General features: G+C 32.1%; 2 protein-coding genes across 3 annotated transcripts; one reads left to right on the plus strand and one right to left on the minus strand.

Moving 5' to 3' along the window:
• Window positions 1-393: 393 nt before the first annotated feature.
• Window positions 394-5,840, plus strand: LOC134694549 (uncharacterized). Its single transcript, XM_063555598.1, has 3 exons — window positions 394-450; window positions 3,956-4,393; window positions 5,337-5,840. Exons 1-3 carry the CDS (start codon window positions 403-405, stop codon window positions 5,838-5,840), a joined length of 990 nt encoding a protein of 329 aa, XP_063411668.1. The 5' UTR covers window positions 394-402.
• Window positions 5,841-13,909: 8,069 nt separating this feature from the next.
• Window positions 13,910-19,399, minus strand: LOC134685219 (small integral membrane protein 29-like). 2 transcript variants are annotated; one of them, XM_063544742.1, is made up of 5 exons: window positions 19,338-19,399; window positions 18,211-18,505; window positions 17,742-17,767; window positions 16,126-16,249; window positions 13,910-14,891 (listed from the first exon to the last, which is right to left on the minus strand). In XM_063544742.1, the coding sequence occupies exons 2-5, from the start codon at window positions 18,376-18,378 to the stop codon at window positions 14,838-14,840; spliced, it is 372 nt and encodes a 123-aa protein (XP_063400812.1). In that variant the 5' UTR covers window positions 18,379-18,505; window positions 19,338-19,399; the 3' UTR covers window positions 13,910-14,837. The 2 variants fall into 2 exon arrangements, with proteins under 2 accessions (XP_063400812.1, XP_063400819.1); XM_063544749.1 differs by having other exon boundaries at window positions 19,298-19,387.
• Window positions 19,400-25,776: the final 6,377 nt, after the last annotated feature.

Below are 25,776 nucleotides of genomic sequence, written 5' to 3' on the forward strand. Positions count from 1 at the left end.
AACATTAGGGGCTGTCAATCATTCTAAGATAGGCTTGTTACATTCTTAAATCTTAAGACGCCCTTTAGACGTTCGTAAGACATAAGAATGCTTCTTGTTACCGGCCCCAGGTGAGCTAAAAATGTACTTAGATATCATTTAACTCGAGGTTTGTAATTTCTTCATAAGTCTAAAAACAGTGTTCTGTCGCCTATTTTTTATTTGAAAGATTAGAAAATCACACCAATTTTATGTTGATATAAACATATCCGATGTGCGATTCGAGCTTCTATTTATAGGAGTTATAGCTTTAATTAATAAAATCGTGACAAAATTAATAAAACAGAAGCTATTTATAACAATTTTGCAAAAAACCTACCCATGCGCTTAATATTTTGTTCCTGGTTACTGCAACTTTTACACATGGCTCAATTGAAATGGATTTTGGTTGCTTTATTCCATATAATTAAGGTAATTTTATCACGAAATTGTTTTATAAAAAAAAAAATACTGGCGAAGCACCTACACCGCTACATAGATGGGAATTTTGGTTTCCTCAACGAATCTGCAAAATTTTTGCTGGGTCTCGGTAAGGTCAGTTACTAGGACATTTTTTTTAAAAGTAAGATTTATACGAATGTCTCTTAACCGTATTACACCGCTGTCATTCGTGATTTCCTGACAAATGATCGTGAACGAGTAAGTAAGATAAAGCTAGGTTCACACTGCAATCAGATCAACTCGATCAAGCCCGATCAAAACAAATTTGGTCGAATTGATTGGGAAAGGATCGTGTAGAGATCGAGTTTGGTCGGAATACAAAATTTTTACCGATCAGTACTCGACAAATGCTCGATCATGTCGACCTTTGCTGGACTAATGTCCAATCGTTTCCAGATCACTGCTATATTTATTTTATCCCAGACCAATTCGACCAGTTTCCGATCCCTTCGCGACCACATTCGACCACTCTTCGATCTCTACTTGGCCAAACACGAGAACACATGACTGATACACGATTATCTAAAAGTTTGTGCAGATCCGATTAACTCTCATAACTCTGCAGCTTTCCGCAAAAATATATTGGCAAGGACAGGTGACATTTTAAAAGAGAGACAAAAGACACCAAAGGACCAATATCAAACTCAGAAAGGTAAAAAACAAAACAACACAGCCATAGCAAAAAACGAAAACCGACGAGTAGACAGACAGCAGTCCACATGACATAGAAAACTAAAAACTAAGCAACACATAACTCATCAAAACCTTGGAAGATCTCAGGTGTTCCGGAAGGGAAGAAAATCCTGCAATTTTGGCACCGGTGGATTTTTCAAATATGAAAGTAATTGTGCAATAATATTCATTGTTAGACTGCTGAAGACTAAGCTATCTATCTTTCAAAGTTGGTTTATAAGAACACCAGGATTATATTTTACCTGTGTTATGGACCATTTTCTGTTTTGTCTGTCCGTAGTGTCCGTTTGTCCAGAAATGTTTGTAGTAAAGGAGATGTGATACAATTGACAATGAGACATGCAGCTCGTCACAGAACACCAAATAACATAGAAATTATTTTAAATGACAACTAGGTCACATTACAGTCATTTTCTTTTTCATTGGAACTTTTAAACGTAATTTCACACACAAATGAGACGAATGCAACCTATACACTCGCCTCAAATATGTCTACAGTTTGTCGTTCGTCGTTTTAATTGAAACGATGCATTTCTTTCCAATTTACTAGTAATATTAAATCAAATATCTAAACTTGTTCTAAACTTGTTCTTAACTTGTTCTTACTTGTAATACCTCAAACCAATGTCTAAAATTTGAGTAATTTTAGAAAAAATTTTGAGTTATGACAAGCAGGAACATACTGCCTCTTTGTTTTAAATTAAAGGGCTTTATGATCACTATCTTCATACAGTCATCTGATAAAGATGAAAAACTACCAACTTCCGTAGATGTTTTCCCCGCGTAATAAATTCAAATAACAACAAAATGTGCATGCATGAGTTTTTGACAGTTCGAACAGGATCAGCAAAATCTGTTTAAACGATGCATTCGTAACATAAAAAAAAACTTATAAAAAACCGGCATACGATGTTCTTGGTTAGAAAGAAATGCACTCTTGGTCTCTTGATAGATATATGTCATGTTGTAAACAGTTTCAGAAAAGGTATCACTCAAGGGGATTCAAATTCTTCTTTGGGTAAAATTTAAGGGAAATATGTGACATATTTGCCCTCTTTTGCAATATTTTTTTTTTAGAAAATACATGCGGGTTGTTGCCATACAGCAAAAAGAAAATAAATATCTTTGACCCTTCAGCTTCTGGATATCAAATGTATGATAAAATACTTATTACATATACTTTAATATGCACAATATATGACACAAACGGGACACTTTATTTGCAAGATAGCAAGGACAAGGGGTGGTAAAGTGTATGTATATTGCTGTCTATTATAAGTACTTATCCAGAGACAAGTCTCATTTTGTGGTGTCATTTTCCCCAAAAGAGCAATAAAACTACCATTACATATCAGTGTCCACTATGAGGAAGTTTTTATAAGCATTGTGTTCCTCTTTGCTTTGAGTTAGGTCAAGTCTCTCATACTGCCCACTCAAGGGTCATCGTGTCAGCCACTGCCTCACCTTAATTTTCTCGGCGCCCGTTACTGTCTACATCATCTTCTATGCACTCCGTCACAGCTATTAACCTGTCTCTCTGAGCTCTTATCACCTTGCCCACAAATCCAACTGCTGTATTTCTATGAAGCCTGGAATAAAAATTTCTGACGTTTTTATACTATAATTGTGCATACCCGACCAATTCCCGATTTTCCCTACGACCCGGATTGCGGTCGGTAGAAGCCGTAAACAAGCCCTATCAAAAATTTGGTTGAGCTTGGTCGTGGAAATTTGGACAATCGGGATCATCGATTTGATCTGATCGGCAGTGTGAACCTAGTTTAACGGTGATCAAGAATGTCGGTCTAGTCGTTAAAGATCTGGTATCTGATCATGAATGCATTAAAAAACAATTCATATAACTTTTAAATCTATGGAAAAAAGCTTTGTTATCAAAATCCGAACAAACGAAAAATATCTTATATGTCAATCAAAATGATTATTATCATACAACGCACTATTTTGATGGTGATGGGCAATGATTGACCATGCAAAATCTTCGATAAATTACATAATTTTACCATTTGATATTTTTGTTACTGTCTGTAATTTGAGTAAACGTGAATAAATGGGAATTTTATGGCGATTTTTTTTTTGTATTTTATTTTAAATAATGAACTCCTTTATCAGTTTCACCACTATAGGTATTTTTCTAAATTTATGTACAAAGAGTACGTCCGTTGTCAAACACGGTGAAAAAAACTACAGCACGAATAAAAAGATGTATAATTAGTCCCTTGGTGTGCCCTCCTATAAAGACCTGTTTCAACTTTTAAAAAGGCAACACAAATTTTATATCAGAAAGTCCAACAGGAAAGCACCTATACGAAACGTGAGAGCCTGATCTTACACTATGAATTATGGTTATTAAATACGAATTATCAAAATTCTTAAATAATCTAATATTATCCAAACAAATAAAATCAAATTTATTCTAAACTGTACTATTTGAAATAACAGTTTAGTTTCAAATATAGCATGATGATGTTTGAATGTGACTTAATTAATAATTCGCCTTTTTGTATTATCTTTAAAATTACAGAAAGTTGCGTACCTATAGCGCCAAGTATTGGTAAGAAATAATAATCATTTTAACAGACATGGTCTGCGTCGAGTTTAAAACGCATAGATCAAAGATGCGTGTTCTACAAATAATATTTCTTCGGAATCTGTCTGTTTAGTAAGACGATTGATAGTTTTATAATTTGTTGAATCCCATGCAGTTTTGCTTAATTAAGGTGTTGTAAAGTTAAAATTAATGATATTTTTTCCCCTGTTACAGCAGAATGACAGTGCTTTCCCGTGCTTAAACAATGTGGATCGACGTTTCGAATGTTGTCATCCATGTAACAAAATGGACAACAAGAATCGATGTACGTCTTTATGCCCAAAAGATTTTTTCATTATAAAAAGGACCACAGATTTAAAATGTTCACAAAAAGGATCCATCATAATCTTTGAAGGATTTGAAGATTTTGATATGGATGACAGAATGCAACCATTGTGTGTACGACAATGTCCTGAGAGATACCAAAACACTTCAAAAACAGAATGCCAGTACTGTGATGAAAGCTGTAATGTGACTGTTGCCATGGAACACTTTGATAAAGTTAATGGCATTTCAATCGGATTATCTTCCTTAGCATTGGTATTATGTCTAGTGATTACATTCATTATCTTATACTGTGCTTTCAAACGCAGACGGATAAAAAGAAGACAGGTAAAAATGTATTTGTTTAGAAAACTCGGTAAAATACAATTAGTTCTTTGGAGATGCAATACAAAAAAATCAAATCCTGTCAGATAATGACAAAAACGGGTTGAGTTTATCGGTATTCTATTTTTCTCTTGACTCCGTGCAGCATTATTTGTTAAACAAATTGTTATAAACTTGAAACCGATAAAAGCGTACGCGTTATAAAGACTATAAAGGGAATTATTAGTAGAACGTGTACTAAAATACAGTCATACACAACATGCTTATTATGTATAATAACCCAGCTTGTTCCAAGTCAAGGAACCTGTAATAGAGTAGTTGGAAGTGTTGCTGTTGATCATCATATAAATGCTTATGTGTTAATCGTGTTGTATAGTTCTTGTATTGTTCTGATGCACCACTGTCATAGGATCAGGGGGAGGCTGGGTGCCCACTAACATGTTTAACCCCACCACATTTTGTATACACGTGTCTGTCCCATGTCAAGAGCATGTAATTCAGTGTTTGTCGTTTGTTGCTGTATAGTACATAATTTGGGTCGTTAGTTTTCTCATTTGAATTGTTTTACATTTGTCATTTCGGGGCGTTTTGTAATAGCTGAATATGCGTTGATCATTGTTGAAAGCCGTATAACCTATATTTATTTTAATTGCTCTGTCATTTTGGTCTATTGTACAATCCCACAATCGTGAAAGGTCATTTGTGCTGCTTTCAATTATTCATAATGTTAAAGATCATTCAAACAAGGTTCCATTCAATTTTTGAAAATACATAGAATCCTTTCATAGATCAATAGAAGTTATTATAGATACCTAAATATTAGGTGTTATGAAAAATATTCCAACTTAACATTTGATTTACTCAAAATTGATCATTTCTATATCCTTTTTTCAAATAGATTTTGTGAAATTTAAACAAACGTTTTATTTTCTTTTGTCTGTTTTAGGCAAATCCGAGGAATAATAACACTTTTGATTTTGCTACAACCCGTGTGACTCAGGGAGATGAAGAAATAGGAAACAACGAAGCTTACGCACACCATAATAGTGTTACAAATGAAACATATACTGCAAAGATGGTGGTTTCAAATACAAGTAATACATTAAATAAAGATTTTTCTACAGAAAATGCTAATGTGTCTTTAGATGTACACGAGAACAAACAACTTAAAAATAAAAGTTGTGAGAAATTATGTGTTGCTGAACTAACATCAAAATGTTATGGATTACAGCATAGGAAGGATTTCGTCAGCACTCGTGAAAACATAACAGCGTTAGAAATTGAAAAGAGCACTTTTGTTAATTCAGAGAGAGTAGTCATACACAATATAGATACATGTAATTTTATTGTGAAAGGAAACCCAACAATTAACGTAGGACATGTTATTGGCTTGTCTGTTTCAGATAAAAATGAAACAATAATACAATACAATGATGCAGGAAATGTATGATATTTTGTTTAGGGGGACAGGGGGTACATAGGTAAAAAGATAAGGCATGAGGTCATAGGTTAGTTTATGACGTTACATAGATATTTATTTGTGATTTTGAGTCTTAAAAGTTTATAGAAATAAGGAGATTTTTGTATGATAACAAAGCGCCACAGATAGAAAGAGATAGGAACGACTGGTTAAAAAAACAAACGATAATAAAAGTCCTTTGCATGTTGTGAAAAATCAATCTACGAACGGCAAAGCAGGAAATACCCGAAAAGATTGACCAGCAAGTGTATATTTTAAAGATATATCGTGTATCAAATATATTGCTTCAGTTTTATTAAGAACGACTGTTGACTGGAGATATTAAACTAAAATACGTCTATCATTACAAACTACAGTTATTAGAACTGGACGTATCCGTGGTGCAGAAAGGTAAAAAATAAATATGTTTAGCGTGTACCATGGAAGTTATTGAAGATGCATTTCATTACATACTTCAGTATCCGAAACATATTCAAATACGTAAACTGTTTATTTAACGATATTATATTAATGAAACAGTCTTATATGCCGAAACTTGTTAAAATTTTGAGTGTGGGATTCATAGAACAGTTACCACAGTTAATATATTTAGAAAATAATAAGATACTACAGAAATTTGTACAAAATAACATATAATTATACTATTGTAATGTTTTATACTGGCTTTGCAAGGTTTTATTTTATTTGGGGTACTACTGAACGACTTGTCTCCATTTTTCAGAACAAGTGATCTAATGATAACCTAAATGTGTGGTCATAAAAAATTCAGATTTAATTCTGGCTAATGTTTATGTATAAATTGAAAATGTCCACCTTGACACCCCGAACACTACAATAATTAAAAACCTTAGTGACTCTCAGCTTCAGAAATGAGTATGGCATTGAACTCACTCAAACATCCAGTGGGGAATACTGTTGACACACTTTAGGGCTATGAATATTTAACTTTTCCGTTATGTCTTACCTTAATAACCTGTAAAGCGCAAGTAAATTTTTATTTTTGGCGGAAATGAAATATTACCTTGTGGCGAAAAAAAAAAGATTGTAATTTTCAAAAATTGGTGCAAATGCAATGCGCCCGTATAAGATTAAAAAGAAATTTAATCTGATTGTAAATTAAACAGACATTTACCCACCGTAGACCTGATATATTAACAACTGTTGTGCCAGGTTATAATTACCATACGACCTTCAACAACAATCAAAACCTATACTGTATAGTGGGATACTAAGGACCTGGGATTACGAGATGTGAAAAACAGCTTTCAAGTTATTTATAAATACTAGAAAAACAATTTTGGAAGACTACAACAAACGATAACTGGGAGTGGATCGTAACAATTGGCGAGCGAAGATGAAAGATAAGAAGTGGCATGATTGCCAATGAGAAAACTATTCACCAAATTTCAAATGAAATGGATGTAAGCAATGACATCCAATTAACTACAGGCTAAGTATAGCATAATTAGAACAGATAGTATAAAATAGTCCTTAATTTGACAATTTTTGTAACATCATTTCAATCAAACTATATCCGTATTTTATGCCAGTTCTGAAGTACAGGACACTGAAATTGTGATACTATTGGGACTAACAGTCTACCAGCAGAGGTATTGGCCCAGTGGTAGAAATTACATTACAAGTACCAATTTTACTACACCAGATTGGTATTTCCACAAACATGTCTCTTCAGTGGTGCTCGATGCCAAAATTTTTGAAAATCCAAAACCTATTACAAACGTTTAAGAGCTGATCAAACAAAAAAATTCCCAAAGGAACAGTCTAATCTGAAAAGCAATCAGAGCTTTGGGCAAAGGAAGCATATATTTCCTAATTGAACATATTTTCACAAACTCTCTCATATACAAATAGTAGTGTAAAAACACACAAACTAAAACATCAGTTCTAAGCACAACTAAAAAGAAACAAACATAAAGTTCCTATTTTACGTGCAATCATTTGAAGTGTGTTTGATTTTTGTCCACATTGGCTAGAGGTAAAGGGGGAGGGTGTGCTGAAATCTCACAAAACATGTTAAAACCCAGTTGACTGTACCAAAGTCAGAAACATCTTGACTTTGTAAGTCTAGTTAAATTTTGGTTCACTTTTTTTTGTATGTTTTGGAGTTTACGAGTGGTCCATTTCTGTGTACCCAGTATACATTATTGTTTTAGGGACAACTGAATTCCGCCTTAGGATGCTGAATTTTCTTGCTGAATTGAAGACAAATTTGTGGCCTTGTCAGTGCTATTTCCTGCTCTTTGATTGGGTTAATGCCTCGTTGACACATTCCCTGTTTCAATTCTCTATTCTAATTATTATCGGTAGATATATTTTTACTAGTTTATTATTGGCTTTGAACTAGCTTTCAGTAACCTCCAGTTCTCTCACATCTTTTGTGGTTTTTATTTTCTTGAGCAATAACAACTGTTGGCATTTAAACATATAATCACTGACATTTTCACACATGTATGTGGAACTTTGTTAAAAAAGGAGTAAGTTCGGTAAGGGCTATATTTGGCCCCGATTTTAAAGTTCAATGTTACAAGACAAAAGCTGTTTAAATTGACTAAAAGACATGTGAGAAAGTAAAATAGAACTATTTTTTTTTTTAATTCTAACACATCGATTTTTACATTAAAAAAAGGTCAAGATTAGAGATTTGGGTGAAATTCGTCAAAATCGGCTAGATTTCAACCAAATTAAGGACCAGAAAGCATAGAACGCAGGCGCTGACAAACTAAATATTCCAATAAGACATGTGAAATGTCCTTACAAACATTATTTTAAAAGATCTTTGCTGTCGACGTATGCGCTCTCTGTTCAATGTCCAATAATCAATGGAAATTTAACCATTTTCATTGATTTTTTTATGGAAAATCATGTGTACAACTTGTGACGTCATAATAGAACGAAGGAACGTAAATTTTCAACAAAATGGCTTATTTGCTATCTAGTTACTGCATTAGAATCATAAAATAAATTACTTTATAAGGATCAGTTTCCCTGAACTGTGCGAAAAGTCATTTTGTAACTGTTTCAAGTTTGCTTGGTGACCTTGAGTTGTTCCTTTGTGGGATGTTCTATATAACAATTCGCATATAAATAAAATTTACTTGCTGTAATATTTAAAGCCTTTGATAATCATCTTCAAATAATAATTTTTTTACATTCCAATACTGTAAATTCAAAAATTATTGTGTGCATTTATTGTTGCAATTTTTAAAGAATGACCAAAAATGAGAAATTTATTATTGCAATTTCAAAAAGATGTGCATAGAGACATTTGTAACAGATATCAAAATGCGAGTAATTATTATTGTGATTCTCACCCAGTTGCGCACATTATTTCGCAATAATAGAAACCTAGCAATAATTTCTGAATTTACAGTACATTCAAGTCAAATATAAATAACCAATTAGCAATAAAAGGAAACATTTGTAATCTTTTCCTTTATTAAAAACACTACACATCTTCATTTATGCAATATTTAATTGTAGCTTATTCTTAATAATAACATCAAACTTGTTATCATTTGCAACTATAATTAAGGTTTTTTTTATTACATATTCATGACTTCTAACATACCTTTTGATCTGGGAAAAACCCATTATCCTTACAGAACTAGAGGCTCTAAAGAGCCGGTGTCGCTCACCTTGGTCTATGTGCATATTAAACAAAGGACACAAATGGATTCATGACAAAATTGTATTTTGGTGATGGTGATGTGTTTGAAGTTTTTACTTTACTGAACAATTTTGCTTCTTACAATTATATCTATCATGAACTTTGCCCATTAGTAACAGAGAACTATATTTGGTAAAAATTTACATAAATTTACCAAATTAATGAAAATTGTTAAAAATTGACTATAAAGGGCAATAACTCCTTAAGGGGTCAATTGACCATTTAGGTCATGTTGATTTATTTGTAGATCTTACTTTGCTGAACATTGCTGTTTACAGTTTATCGCTATCTATAATAGTATTCAAGATAACCAAAAACGGCAAAATTTCTTTAAAAATTACCAATTGGAGGGCAGCAACCCAACAACCAGTTGTCCAATTCATCTGAAAAATTCAGGGCAGATAGATATTGACTTGATTAACAATTTAACTTCTTGTCAGATTTGCTCTAGATGCTTTGGTTTCATAGTTATAAGCAAAAAACTGCATTTTACCCCTATGTTCTATTTTTAGCCGTGGCGGCCATCTTGGTTGAATGGCCAGGTCATCGGACACATTTTTCAAACTAGATACCCCAAAGATGATTGTGGCCTAGTAGTTTCAGTGGAGATTTTGTAAAAGATTACTTAGATTTATGAAAAATGGTTAAAGATTGACTATAAAGGGCAATAACTCCTAAAGGGGTCAACTGACCATTTTGGTCATGTTGACTTATTTGTAGATCTTACTTTGCTGAACATTATTGCTGTTTACAATTTATCTCTATCTATAATAATATTCAAGATAATAACCAAAAACAGCAAAATTTCCTCAAAATTACCAATTCAGGGGCAGCAACCCAACAACCGATTGACCGATTCATCTGAAAATTTCAGGGCAGATAGTTTTTGACCTGATAAACATTTTTATCCCATGTCAGATTTCCTCAAAATGCTTTGGTTTTTGAGTTATAAGCCAAAAACTGCATTTTACACCTACGTTCTATTTTTAGCGGTGGCGGCCATCTTGGTTGGTTGACCAGGTCACGCCACACATTTTTTAAACTAGATACCCCAAAGATGATTGTGGCCAAGTTTGGATTAATTTGGCCAAGTAGTTTCAGAGGGGAAGATTTTTGTAAAAGATTACTTTAATTTACGAAAAATGGTTAAAAATTGACTATAAAGGGCAATAACTCCTAAACGGGTCAACTGACCATTTTGGTCATGTTGACTTATTTGTAGATCTTACTTTGCTGAACATTATTGCTGTTTACAGTTTATCTCTATCTATAATAATATTCAAGATAATAACCAAAAACAGCAAAATTTCCTCAAAATTACCAATTCAGGGGCAGCAACCCAACAACCGATTGACCGATTCATCTGAAAATTTTAGGGCAGATAGATCTTGACCTGATAAACATTTTTATCCCATGTCAGATTTCCTCAAAATGCTTTGGTTTTTGAGTTATAAGCCAAACACTGCATTTTACCCCTTTGTTCTATTTTTAGCCGTGGCGGCCATCTTGGTTGGTTGACCAGGTCACGCCACACATTTTTTAAACTAGATACCCCAAAGATGCTTGTGGCCAAGTTTGGATTAATTTGGCCAAGTAGTTTCAGAGGAGAAGATTTTTGTAAAAGATTACTTTAATTAACGAAAAATGGTTAAAAATTGACTATAAAGGGCAATAACTCCTAAACGGGTCAACTGATCATTTTGGTCATGTTGACTTATTTGTAGATCTTACTTTGCTGAACATTATTGCTGTTTACAGTTTATCTCTAACTATAATAATATTCAAGATAATAACCAAAAACAGCAAAAATTCTTCAAAATTACCAATTCAGGGGCAGCAACCCAACAACCGATTGACCGATTCATCTGAAAATTTCAGGGCAGATAGTTTTTGACCTGATAAACATTTTTATCCCATGTCAGATTTCCTCAAAATGCTTTGGTTTTTGAGTTATAAGCCAAAAACTGCATTTTACCCCTATGTTCTATTTTTAGCCGTGGCGGCCATCTTGGTTGGTTGACCAGGTCACGCCACACATTTTTTAAACTAGATACCCCAAAGATGATTGTGGCCAAGTTTGGATTAATTTGGCCAAGTAGTTTCAGAGGGGAAGATTTTTGTAAAAGATTACTTTAATTTACGAAAAATGGTTAAAAATTGACTATAAAGGGCAATAACTCCTAAACGGGTCAACTGACCATTTTGGTCATGTTGACTTATTTGTAGATCTTACTTTGCTGAACATTATTGCTGTTTACAGTTTATCTCTATCTATAATAATATTCAAGATAATAACCAAAAACAGCAAAATTTCCTCAAAATTACCAATTCAGGGGCAGCAACCCAACAACCGATTGACCGATTCATCTGAAAATTTTAGGGCAGATAGATCTTGACCTGATAAACATTTTTATCCCTGTCAGATTTCCTCAAAATGCTTTGGTTTTTGAGTTATAAGCCAAACACTGCATTTTACCCCTTTGTTCTATTTTTAGCCGTGGCGGCCATCTTGGTTGGTTGACCAGGTCACGCCACACATTTTTTAAACTAGATACCCCAAAGATGCTTGTGGCCAAGTTTGGATTAATTTGGCCAAGTAGTTTCAGAGGAGAAGATTTTTGTAAAAGATTACTTTAATTAACGAAAAATGGTTAAAAATTGACTATAAAGGGCAATAACTCCTAAACGGGTCAACTGACCATTTTGGTCATGTTGACTTATTTGTAGATCTTACTTTGCTGAACATTATTGCTGTTTACAGTTTATCTCTAACTATAATAATATTCAAGATAATAACCAAAAACAGCAAAATTTCTTCAAAATTACCAATTCAGGGGCAGCAACCCAACAACCGATTGACCGATTCATCTGAAAATTTCAGGGCAGATAGATCTTGACCTGATAAACATTTTTACCCCATGTCAGATTTGCTCTAAATGCTTTGGTTTTTGAGTTATAAGCCAAATACTGCATTTTACCCCTATGTTCTTTTTTTAGCCGTGGCGGCCATCTTGGTTGGTTGACCGGGTCACGCCACACATTTTTTAAACTAGATACCCCAATGATGATTGTGTACAAGTTTGGTTTGATTTGGCCCAGTAGTTTCAGAGGAGAAGATTTTTGTAAAAGTTAACGACGACGGACGACGACGACGGACGACAGACGCCAAGTGATGAGAAAAGCTCACTTGGCCCTTCGGGCCAGGTGAGCTAAAAATGCATGTATCCCCCTCTTTTTAATACCAAATCAGCTAATACTCATAAATCACCTGACCAAAATGACAAACATTTGATGATTTTCAAAGAAATATCTTAAACAATGCCCTATCTATAAAAAATTGTCTTTTGTATTGTGTTAGAAATATAAAATCAATATGCTTGCTCTTTATCCCTTTCCTCCATTGAATTTTTTTTTTTGCATACTTGATTCGCATAGGAATTTTTTAATAAAATATGCATTGCGAAAAACAACTATTTCATCAAATAAATTTAAGTCAGATATTCCTATGATATTCCTTTTGATATTGGATACAAATTTTATTAAGTCTACTGCAGACACTTCGTAGTCCAAGCATTTCAACAGAGGTAATACACAGGCATCAAAAGGCGTCAATATGGAGGAAAGGGTTATGGATATACATTCTTTTTTACTACATACATAAAATTGAAATTCATATTAACAGTATATAAAGACCTTCATCTGCCTGATATAAATGTGGGTTAAACTTTAATTTTGTAAGAATAGAAAACAGATTTCAGATTGAGAAACCATTGTCATCCAAACCGATCAAAATTGAATTACTTAAGATCTTCAGTGAAGATTCATATATTTCACTGTGGTAGTTTCAGCAATATTCAGATGACACTTAATTTGCATTCAATTCAGGTGTGTTTGGTATGTTCAGAGTGCTTAGTATATTTGAGATCACCAATAGATAGTTCATATAACAGGTTTAGAAGGAGGGTCTCAAAAAGTGCTTCTAAATACTAAAACTAACATGACATACATACATTACCAATCATTGTCAGCATATAATCTTAGCTACCAAAGGATACTGTATAATTAGTCTACTACAAATGTAGCTTTCTCTTTTTGTTTGAAAATCAGATTCACAATGCATATAAATCTATCTAATAATGAGATTAGTTTTTCAGATATCAGTAATAGTATAAATATGTGTTTAAATTTTAGTCTTAAATATATGCTCCAGGTCTTCAGACTAATGATACTAAGAAAAAACATAAAAGATTTTCAAGAGTTCAGGCTCTAGTATAAGTGTTACGTTCATATTTCATCATACCTTTTTTATTTCTATTTTATATATAATGGGCGTAAAGCAACCAACAATCAATCAATTTTATATAGTTAAAAATCCCATACAGTAAGAATATAACACAAAAATATGATGATTGCTGATATCATAATGCCCAGTGGCATGTGTTTCAAGCATATTATGATGACATAGAATAAGGTAAATGGAACAAGTTTGTACTTTTAGAAAATATTTGACAGTTTTCTAAAGTAAAAAGCACTGAAAAAATATCGTATAAAACAATAACCCACACCACTCATTAGTTGATCCTGCATATAAACTTACTAGAGCTATCTTAATATTTAAAATATACAAAATGATAAAGAATTTGATACCTGGATTAGTTTTTGCTATTTTTTGTCATCTAAGTAATAATAGCATTCTTTTTCCAATAAATATGAGATACCTAGAGAAAAATGTCACATTTGCCTTACTATATCAATTAGTTTGTGTAAGACATCATATAAATCAGAATTTGTAAAAAAAAATACTTTAAATGCCCGATAGATTTCTCTGATATTTAAATAGTGAGATGTTTGGTAGTCGGAAAATGACAATTTTTTTTTTATCTTAAAACAAATTCAGAAAAAGAACATATTATGTAAAATTATTAAAAATATATTTTTATCCTTTTATATAAATATCAAATTGGCAAAACATTGAAAATAAAATAAAATATGGTTATAAAAAAGCAAAATAAAATGAGATTCAAACAAATGATATCATCGATATATTATATCATTAAAATACTGTAAAATTAATAAACAAACCATGTAGAAACACTTAAAAAATAACTAGTGACTCTTTTAAGAAACTTAACAGTAACAAATAAAACTTTAACAATTAAATACTTGTGATTATTATACAATGGCAGAAATTATCCTTTCTTCTGAATAAATATAAAAATGTCTTCAGTTAACTAGGAATTGATTTGACCTTTTACAAACTTAGCGCCACTGATGATTGATTATTTTCTTTTGGTCCCAAACTTATAAATTGGGGCACCATCTGGACTTGGAGTCTGAAATAGAAACAGTATGTAATAAAATATAAATTAATTCAAGTTGCATGGAGTAATATTGGATGGTATCTACCTGGGTTACACAGTAAATAAACAATTTAATTGGTAATTACAAATAAAGCTTAAAATGATGTTCATTCAGGGATTTATCATTGTGAACGCCCAAATCTAAAATTTGAAACAAATAGATTTGGAGAAGAATGAAGACTTATCTAACTGGGAATTCTTATAAGTTAAGGTGGTATGGGATTTAAATTAAAAATAATAGAATCTGTTTATACTTTGCCAAAATGTAGTATATATAATATTGATATATGTTCAAAAATATAATAAAAATGATAGGTCATTGTGCATTTTCTCAAGCTACAGGTTGTGTCAAAATGACATTTTAGATGTTTTTTGATTCAGTTAAGCCTTCCAATTGATATTTCATCGTGTGTTTTTCTATGTTGTGATGTTTTCCCGCTGCAAATGTTTGCACCTGTCCTAAGTCAGGAATCTGATGTACAGTAGTTGTCGTTTGATTATTTAATTTATAAATGTTTCTCATTTCTCGTATTTTACATAGATTAGACCGTTGGTTTTCCCGTTTCAATGGTTTTACACTAGAAATTTTCGGGCCCTTTATAGTCTTTTGTTCTGTGTGAGCCAAGGCTCCGTGTTGAAGGCTATACATTGACCTATAATGGTTTACTTTTATAAATTGTTATTTGGAAGGAGAATTGTCTCATTGGCACTCACACATCTTCCTATATCTATGTACTGGAGAAAAAAAACCATCATTATGTGATTAGAAGCTAAACTAAATGAAAGAATTGTAAAATAAAATACGAGAAGATAGCTTTTAGAAAATGCTTTGAGAATATATAAAAAAATAAGGCATGATAGGGTCACAGTGCATTTTTTTTGCCTAAAATACAAAATAGCAAAATTCCATGTAGATTCCTTCAGAAAATGCACTATTTCAGAGTTATCTCCCCTTAAAATGTCAATGTAAAAACATAAACAATAAAACAAAAATAATCTATACTTAAAATTTATAAGTTGTAATCTTATAAATTTGTTCTTTTGAATGCAAATTCACATTAGTTATCTGTATTCCTGCTTCAAATTTTGCTAACTTGAGAATTAATCTGGACCTTAGGTTCCATGTCTAAGACACCCATACCACCTTAAGTCAGACAAGATTTTAAAGTAAATTATTCTATCATGTAAACTCTTGATTTGATATTACCTCTATCCTTAGTGCTAAACGCTGTTCATTATCCTGATCTTCTAACAATTCTGATTCCCAGTCAGCATCTTCATTAGGGTCAAAACTATACATAGGCATTAAATGGTGTCTCAACTTGTCCATTCTACAAAAGTCAATATTACTGTCAATTCTGATGTAAACAATTTAAACCAAGGTATAAATGTATGTTTCATTGGCAGAAACTTATGATACAAGAATGTATATCTAAATGTCAGCATTCCTCTTCTAACACAGAGGTGGGTGTCCAAGATTGCCATTTCCCATCATTTTTAGTATTTATGGGTGCAATTACATACTGTTAATATTTTAAGACAAACATGTCTATTATGGTTTAATTGTTTATTTTAATACATTGTAGTTGCCTTATTGGCATTTATCCAAGGTTATTAATAGTATATACATGTACATATGAATACATTGTAGTATAACTGTGTAAAAGCCAAATGTGTTTTTTTGCTACTTATAATTTTAGGCTCATGTAAAAGTCTTTAAAAGGAGGTTCGGTTCGATGGTACAAACATTTGAGCAAAAATTAAAACATATTCTTTTTCGTTTCAAAGTTTATTTATTACGCTATTAGTTGTAACTTTATGATATGGTACAGAAAATTAACCAAAATATCGATTCTACATGTATTTGGTCCCAGATGAATCTTAAAATGTTTATATCATTGAAAAAATCCAAATTATCTCCCTTTGGTGCAAAAATGCCATTTTTTGCATCTAAACTGAAATATCTTTTTTAAATCATCTGTGAACAATTTTTTTTTTTAATTTTTTTTAATAAGCTGTACTAAAACTAAACATTTTTCTATTTTATTTTACTATTAAGTATGATATGATAAAGTTCATTTATAAAAAAAAATTAGCAAAATCCTTATTTTCTATTTTTTTTAATACCTGAGAGTCCTCTTAAACAGTCACAATTCCAAATAACATTACTATGTACAAATTAGGCCATTAGTTGTCTTAATTGAATTGATTTATATTTTTCATGTCATGGCCTTTTAAAGCCCACTATACAGTGTAGGTTATTCTTTTTGTTGTTGGCTGTACTGTCAGTTGACTATAATTGCTTACATTCACTTCATTTGAACTTTGGTGGATAGTTGTCTCATTGCCCATCATACCACATCTCCTTATATTATATACAGTTTACCAATACAGTTTGCTATAGACATGATAGAAAAATTACTGACTTTGACAACCCTAAATATCATTTAAAAATCAAAAGCAGCCTTATGAAATGCAGGTATTTTCAATACTGTTGGGTCGTAATTTCATTAAGCAATATAAGTATGTTTGTAGTACTAGTATACATTCTTTCTAACTGTAATCTTTATAAAAGATTCTCATATTATTTTTTCACAAGTTTGATCCTTGGAGACAAAATGCATTCATAATGAAAAAAATAAAATTCAAAGAAGAGCGAGACTTCATTTTATGAAAAACTTCACCCATTTTAGTCCCTTTGTCATGTTCATGCTGCACACAGAACAGTACATAAGTTACAAGAGTTTTATTGTAGACTAAATAGTTTCTTTTTCTTAAAAGTTTTTGTGACTTCATATGATAACATATATATCATGTACATACCTGTTTTTCCTGAAAATTATAACTGCCTGAAATATATAAAAAATCAATTTGTTTATTTTTAAACTAAGCAAAGTTGTCTCATTTGTAATTGTTTGTTAAAATAGTTTTAATTCAAAAGAGAATACATGTATTTTGAAATTATAATGTAGAAATATACATTGTACTTAAAAAAAGATTCAAATGCAACAAATCAAACACCAATTCCTACATTTTTATTGCTTCATGTAAATTCAAACATAAAGACCAATTCTTTAAATTTTACTGCTCCAAGTAAATTATAACCAAAAACAAACATTTTTTATGGGATTCATGTCCCTCATTTTTTTAGTTATCTGTGTAATGTTTTGTAATGGTTGTTTGTCTATTCTTAGTTTTTCTTTTGGCCATGCTGTTGTATTTTAAGCCAAAGCATCCTCTTGTTTTTGTATGACCTGTGAAAGTGGTGTATATAACAATGACTAGTACTTACAATGAGAGCTAACAGTGCAACAAGGATCACAGATCCCACAGGAACTAGAACGTAAGCTAAGACATGACTAGATGATGTGGAATGAGGCTCTGTCAATACTGTGGTGTGTTCGGTTACATTTTCCGTCACTATATGATATGGCACATTGTTAGAACTAGTACTACTCATCTTCAACGTAATTTACTGACCAACTTAATCTGGTCAGTTATAATTTCTAAATTCTCATCCTTTTTAAATAATTATTATATACATGTATATCAACCATGCAGAAAGTTAATTTTCCCTTTTCATTTACCTGTTAAAAAAAAATCAAAAATTATTTAAAAATATATAGCTTTTTTTTAAACTTGAAGTTGGCATTGGAGATTGAATTAGAGTAGGACAGTAAAACAATATATCTGTGATACATGTAGAATGCAATGTAAGTTAAGAGCACTATTACCATCAAACACAGAATTACATGCTCAGCCTCCAGATTGCTTTCAAACAGCAATTCTATCAACTCTCTCACATACATGTATATAGCATGACTGATCATGCTATTATTATCTTTGCAAATGATCATGATGATAAAAATCTTGAGTTTCTTTTGAAATATCAAATACTTCAATCAATAAAGTCATATATTGAATTATGTATGAATTAATAAAAACCTCACTCTTTTCAAGTACATGCATATGGCACATGTATTAGGAAAAGATTAATGAAATGTCACCAATTAACAGCTATTATTGTTCACATTGATGTAGTATAATTAAGTGTGTTTGTAGATCATACTTTACTGATCATACTTGCTGCTATTTACAATGTTCTCTATATCTGAATGAACTAGGCCTTTTAGTTACAGAGGAAATGATTTGGTAAAAACTTACATGGCTACATGTCACAAAAAATAAGGAGATCAAGTAAAACTCGACAGTGGTTTTTTTAGCAAGCATTTGTGTATAGTGCGTAGACAACGTTTTATTTTCAATTTCGACAATCAAACAATGTTCGAGGCTAAAAATTATATAGGTTTTTTTTAAGAGGAGTTAAAATTCTTTTCTCCTTGTAGCAACTTGCATTTTCGTTTTTAATATTTATATACCAAGTAAGAACACTCTACTGTAGATATGGCGATTTCTTACATTGTTGACTTTTAAAAATGCAAAATTGACTTTTCTAAATTTACCGGAAGTTGTCAAATATACAGTAAACGGGTTACAAACCGGACAACTCTTTTAATCCGGAATTTACTAGCCTTAATTTAGGTGCCAGACCACCAATTATAAATCCTCATCTGTTCAACCAAATTTTCAATTTTCACAGCTTTCTTAAAATTTTACCTGAAGTTTAACTCCATACAATCCAGGTATATCCTTAATTGTAAATGTATCAGCTTTCTACATGCCAATTTTCAACATACCTTTAAAGCCTTCTAACAAAATAACCGACCTTCAAACAGAAGTACTCCAAAAATAACCCCTGGTTTCTGGAAATCTTAAATTAGTATACTATGGAGCGCATTAATCCTCAATTTTTAATGCAAACTCAAAGACAGGTAAATTTAGGCTTAAAATGACCTAGGTATATTTCTCTCTCACCAAAAGTTTCATTTCTGCAAATTTGTTGGTTAGTTTAAGTAAACAAGGACATCAAAAGCACTATTTGATGTCAGAGTAGGACTACTTTTACTTTTTGGTGGTCTGACACCTAAATTTATATCACGGGAATATGACAGTTGTTGTCCTTCGTTTGATGCGTTATATCATTTGATTTTGCCATTTGATGTCCTTTGATTAGGGACTTTCCGTTTTTAATTTCCATCGGAATTCAAAAATCAAAAGCAAACAAGAATATGTCCATTTACAATGTTCAGTGGACCGCGAAAATGGGGAAAAACTTGAACTCTAATTTGACATTGAAATTAAAAAGATCATAATTTATCATAGGGAACATCTGTACTAAGTTTCAAGTTGATTGGACTACTTCATCAAAACTACCTCGACCAAAACTTTAACCTGAAGCAGGGGACAGACGAACGGACGAACGGACGCACAGACCAGAAAACATAATGGCCATAATGGGACATAAAACACATCAAACGAATGGATAACCACTTTCATATTCCTGACTTGGTATATGTATGCATTTTATCATGTAGAAACTTGTGGATAAAACCTGGTATTAAAGCTAGCCAACCTAAACCTCTCACTTGTATGACCGTGAGTGGCGAAATGTTTGACAACATCTTATATTGTATCCATGGTATCGATCTTTAAATGTATCATTTGTGTATCTTAAAATGATAGGTATAGACAATCGAAAAGCACAACTGGTGCACTGAAATCTGTACCGGGTAACGTAACTACTTCTGATCTACTTTTAGTACTATGTTGATTCCACGGCTGAAAGAAAGTAAGTTACCGATGTTGTCGCAGTTCAGGAGTGCAGTACAGTTTGGTCATGGCATGACTAAAACAGATGTTGTTTTATTTAAATTTCCTTGAATTAAACATCAGAAATGATTTGAAATTCAGGAGGACATCTACCTCATGCAGAGTAAGCTCTGATTCTTCATCTTAGGTCCATTCTATTTTTTTTATTGGTCTATCTTGGTGTCTGCAGTACTCAGGTACTGGTATTTGTTTTAATTTATTGTTTTAACAATAACTGGATCGTTGGTTTTTCGTATGGATGGTTATATATTTTTCATACTGTGGTGCCATTTGCGTAATAAAACGTGGCATCAAGCATCACCGAAGAGACAGTTAAGAGAGACTTGATATATGAAATGGATTTTGAAACGCACAAATCGATAACAAACTGACCAAATAATGCCATGGAATAAAACTGACGAGCAGACAAACAACATTATAAACAGAACACAAAACATAACATAAAAACTAAAGACTGAGCAACACGAATCTGCTCCCCATTTGGCACCCGTCAATGGCGGATCTTAAAGCGGGGGGGGGGGGGGGGGGGGGGGGGGAGCGGGGTACCCCCATTTTTTTTTTACCGATCAATCCTGGGTTGTGAACCACCCTTCTTAAAATGGCTGGATCCGCCACTGCCCGTCGTGTTGTTTATGAATGCAAGTCCAAAACCAGCGATACTTTTCGATCGGGTAGACCACATTTGAGGAAAGTGATGGAGTCTGTCAAATATTCGGAAGGATGATTTCAACTGCATCACGTGAAACTCTTCATTCAATAGCTTTCTTGTAAGTAGCAGCAACCCTCTAAAAACATCAAGATAGGAAATGCGAGCTCTGGAATATCGTATCAACATACTCCATATGCAAGGCGCTTTGTTCTTATCTGGCCCTCGTTTTCAATTTCAATATGCAAGTCTTGATATAAAACAGACTGAAATGTATCAGTTGTATACTTTATTTTAAAGTTTGATGGGATAGATGAGTTCAGAAGTGACCAACCTTTCGATGTAGCAGAACGTGAAGTGAAAGGATAATGCTACTTCTTTTCATTCTTCATAATACGATACGCTCCTGTCTGCAGTCAGACTAGCGAGTCATATGAATATAGGAAAGTCGACCAAAAGAACACAGTTAATTCTAATTTAAAAAAAAAACCGCTTCGTTTGAGGTGTCAGACCACCAATTACTCCCTCCAATTTAGAACGTATGTAAAAGTAGCCCTACTCTGACACAAAATAGTGCTTTTGATGTACTTGTTTACTTAAACTAACCAACAAATATGCAGAAATGAAACTTTTGATGAAAGAGACATATATCTAGATCATTTTGAGCCAAAATTTACTTGTCTATGAGTTTGCATTAAAAATTGAGGATTAATGCGCTCCATAGTATACTAATTTTAGATTTTCAGAAAACCAGGTTTGTTTTTTTGAGTATCTCTGTTTGCTGGTCAGTTATTTTGTTAGAAGGCTTTAAAGGTATGGTGAAAATTGGCATGTAGAATGCTGATACATGTACAATTCAGGATATACCTGGTTTCTATGAAGTTAAACTTAAGGTAAAATATTTAGAAAGCTGTGAAAATTGCAAAATTTGGTTGAACAGATAGGGATTTTTAATTGGTGGTCTGACACCTTTAAGAGAAATGCGGTGAAACCCAAAATTCAGAAAATAATTGATTTTTTGGTCTTAACTGATCATTTGAAATAAAAGTAGCCACATTTTAGTCTTTTTTGGAGCAAAAAGTCACAAATTGCAAATTTAGAGCATCAAACCTGAATGTGTGCTATTTTTAGCTTTTCCTACCTTGACAATATGCTTTCATATAAAAAATGTTATAAATTGTTATAAATGCACAGTAAGTTGTTTCTGTGGTGTTAAACATTTAAACAAGGGTTGATTACTACCCCAAAAAAGTTGTCGTCATGAAAATTTGATGAAATTATTTGATTTTTACCACTTATATCATTGCGGCATACCATGTATATGACAGTTAACATAGGCTGCTATAAATACTGCATAAACTCACAAAAATCTCATATATTATCCCAAATGAAAGTTTTATACCTTAAATTTTATTGACTGATAGTAAATAAAACAGTTAAATGACCATGACTGCACTTTTGATCAGTTAATAGTTCCATTACTGACACCAGGTGTAAAAAAGGGGGGTCAATATTCCTTGACTCTTCAATACCTTGGATTTTTTATTAAACTCATTATAAAAATTGTGGAAAGTCTTTAAAACAGTAAAACAAACAAGGATAAATCAACAAAAACTGATCTTGATATTGAAAGTTTATGTTACTCCAGTCCTAAATGAGATTTTCAAGTATTTTCTATCAAAGGCTTACATTACAGTCAGTTTAAAATGAGCTGTGAAATTTGTAATATGAGTCGCATTATGCTCAGAAAGGATGTTTTTAACTTCAAATTGACTAAGGATCAAGAATGAACAAAACAAAAGATTTCTGATCAACTTTTTTTGCTCTTTAGGTGTCAGACCACCAATTACTCCCTCCAATTTAGAACGTATGTAAAAGTAGCCCTACTCTGACACAAAATAGTGCTTTTGATGTACTTGTTTACTTAAACTAACCAACAAATATGCAGAAATGAAACTTTTGATGAAAGAGACATATATCTAGATCATTTTGAGCCAAAATTTACTTGTCTATGAGTTTGCATTAAAAATTGAGGATTAATGCGCTCCATAGTATACTAATTTTAGATTTTCAGAAAACCAGGTTTGTTTTTTTGAGTATCTCTGTTTGCTGGTCAGTTATTTTGTTAGAAGGCTTTAAAGGTATGGTGAAAATTGGCATGTAGAATGCTGATACATGTACAATTCAGGATATACCTGGTTTCTATGAAGTTAAACTTAAGGTAAAATATTTAGAAAGCTGTGAAAATTGCAAAATTTGGTTGAACAGATAGGGATTTTTAATTGGTGGTCTGACACCTTTAAGAGAAATGCGGTGAAACCCAAAATTCAGAAAATAATTGATTTTTTGGTCTTAACTGATCATTTGAAATAAAAGTAGCCACATTTTAGTCTTTTTTGGAGCAAAAAGTCACAAATTGCAAATTTAGAGCATCAAACCTGAATGTGTGCTATTTTTAGCTTTTCCTACCTTGACAATATGCTTTCATATAAAAAATGTTATAAATTGTTATAAATGCACAGTAAGTTGTTTCTGTGGTGTTAAACATTTAAACAAGGGTTGATTACTACCCCAAAAAAGTTGTCGTCATGAAAATTTGATGAAATTATTTGATTTTTACCACTTATATCATTGCGGCATACCATGTATATGACAGTTAACATAGGCTGCTATAAATACTGCATAAACTCACAAAAATCTCATATATTATCCCAAATGAAAGTTTTATACCTTAAATTTTATTGACTGATAGTAAATAAAACAGTTAAATGACCATGACTGCACTTTTGATCAGTTAATAGTTCCATTACTGACACCAGGTGTAAAAAAGGGGGGTCAATATTCCTTGACTCTTCAATACCTTGGATTTTTTATTAAACTCATTATAAAAATTGTGGAAAGTCTTTAAAACAGTAAAACAAACAAGGATAAATCAACAAAAACTGATCTTGATATTGAAAGTTTATGTTACTCCAGTCCTAAATGAGATTTTCAAGTATTTTCTATCAAAGGCTTACATTACAGTCAGTTTAAAATGAGCTGTGAAATTTGTAATATGAGTCGCATTATGCTCAGAAAGGATGTTTTTAACTTCAAATTGACTAAGGATCAAGAATGAACAAAACAAAAGATTTCTGATCAACTTTTTTTGCTCTTTAGGTGTCAGACCACCAATTACTCCCTCCAATTTAGAACGTATGTAAAAGTAGCCCTACTCTGACACAAAATAGTGCTTTTGATGTACTTGTTTACTTAAACTAACCAACAAATATGCAGAAATGAAACTTTTGATGAAAGAGACATATATCTAGATCATTTTGAGCCAAAATTTACTTGTCTATGAGTTTGCATTAAAAATTGAGGATTAATGCGCTCCATAGTATACTAATTTTAGATTTTCAGAAAACCAGGTTTGTTTTTTTGAGTATCTCTGTTTGCTGGTCAGTTATTTTGTTAGAAGGCTTTAAAGGTATGGTGAAAATTGGCATGTAGAATGCTGATACATGTACAATTCAGGATATACCTGGTTTCTATGAAGTTAAACTTAAGGTAAAATATTTAGAAAGCTGTGAAAATTGCAAAATTTGGTTGAACAGATAGGGATTTTTAATTGGTGGTCTGACACCTTTAAGAGAAATGCGGTGAAACCCAAAATTCAGAAAATAATTGATTTTTTGGTCTTAACTGATCATTTGAAATAAAAGTAGCCACATTTTAGTCTTTTTTGGAGCAAAAAGTCACAAATTGCAAATTTAGAGCATCAAACCTGAATGTGTGCTATTTTTAGCTTTTCCTACCTTGACAATATGCTTTCATATAAAAAATGTTATAAATTGTTATAAATGCACAGTAAGTTGTTTCTGTGGTGTTAAACATTTAAACAAGGGTTGATTACTACCCCAAAAAAGTTGTCGTCATGAAAATTTGATGAAATTATTTGATTTTTACCACTTATATCATTGCGGCATACCATGTATATGACAGTTAACATAGGCTGCTATAAATACTGCATAAACTCACAAAAATCTCATATATTATCCCAAATGAAAGTTTTATACCTTAAATTTTATTGACTGATAGTAAATAAAACAGTTAAATGACCATGACTGCACTTTTGATCAGTTAATAGTTCCATTACTGACACCAGGTGTAAAAAAGGGGGGTCAATATTCCTTGACTCTTCAATACCTTGGATTTTTTATTAAACTCATTATAAAAATTGTGGAAAGTCTTTAAAACAGTAAAACAAACAAGGATAAATCAACAAAAACTGATCTTGATATTGAAAGTTTATGTTACTCCAGTCCTAAATGAGATTTTCAAGTATTTTCTATCAAAGGCTTACATTACAGTCAGTTTAAAATGAGCTGTGAAATTTGTAATATGAGTCGCATTATGCTCAGAAAGGATGTTTTTAACTTCAAATTGACTAAGGATCAAGAATGAACAAAACAAAAGATTTCTGATCAACTTTTTTTGCTC

Source organism: Mytilus trossulus, chromosome 1 (genome assembly GCF_036588685.1).
Source record: "Mytilus trossulus isolate FHL-02 chromosome 1, PNRI_Mtr1.1.1.hap1, whole genome shotgun sequence".
In the NCBI taxonomy this organism is placed as follows: Eukaryota; Metazoa; Mollusca; class Bivalvia; order Mytilida; family Mytilidae; genus Mytilus; species Mytilus trossulus.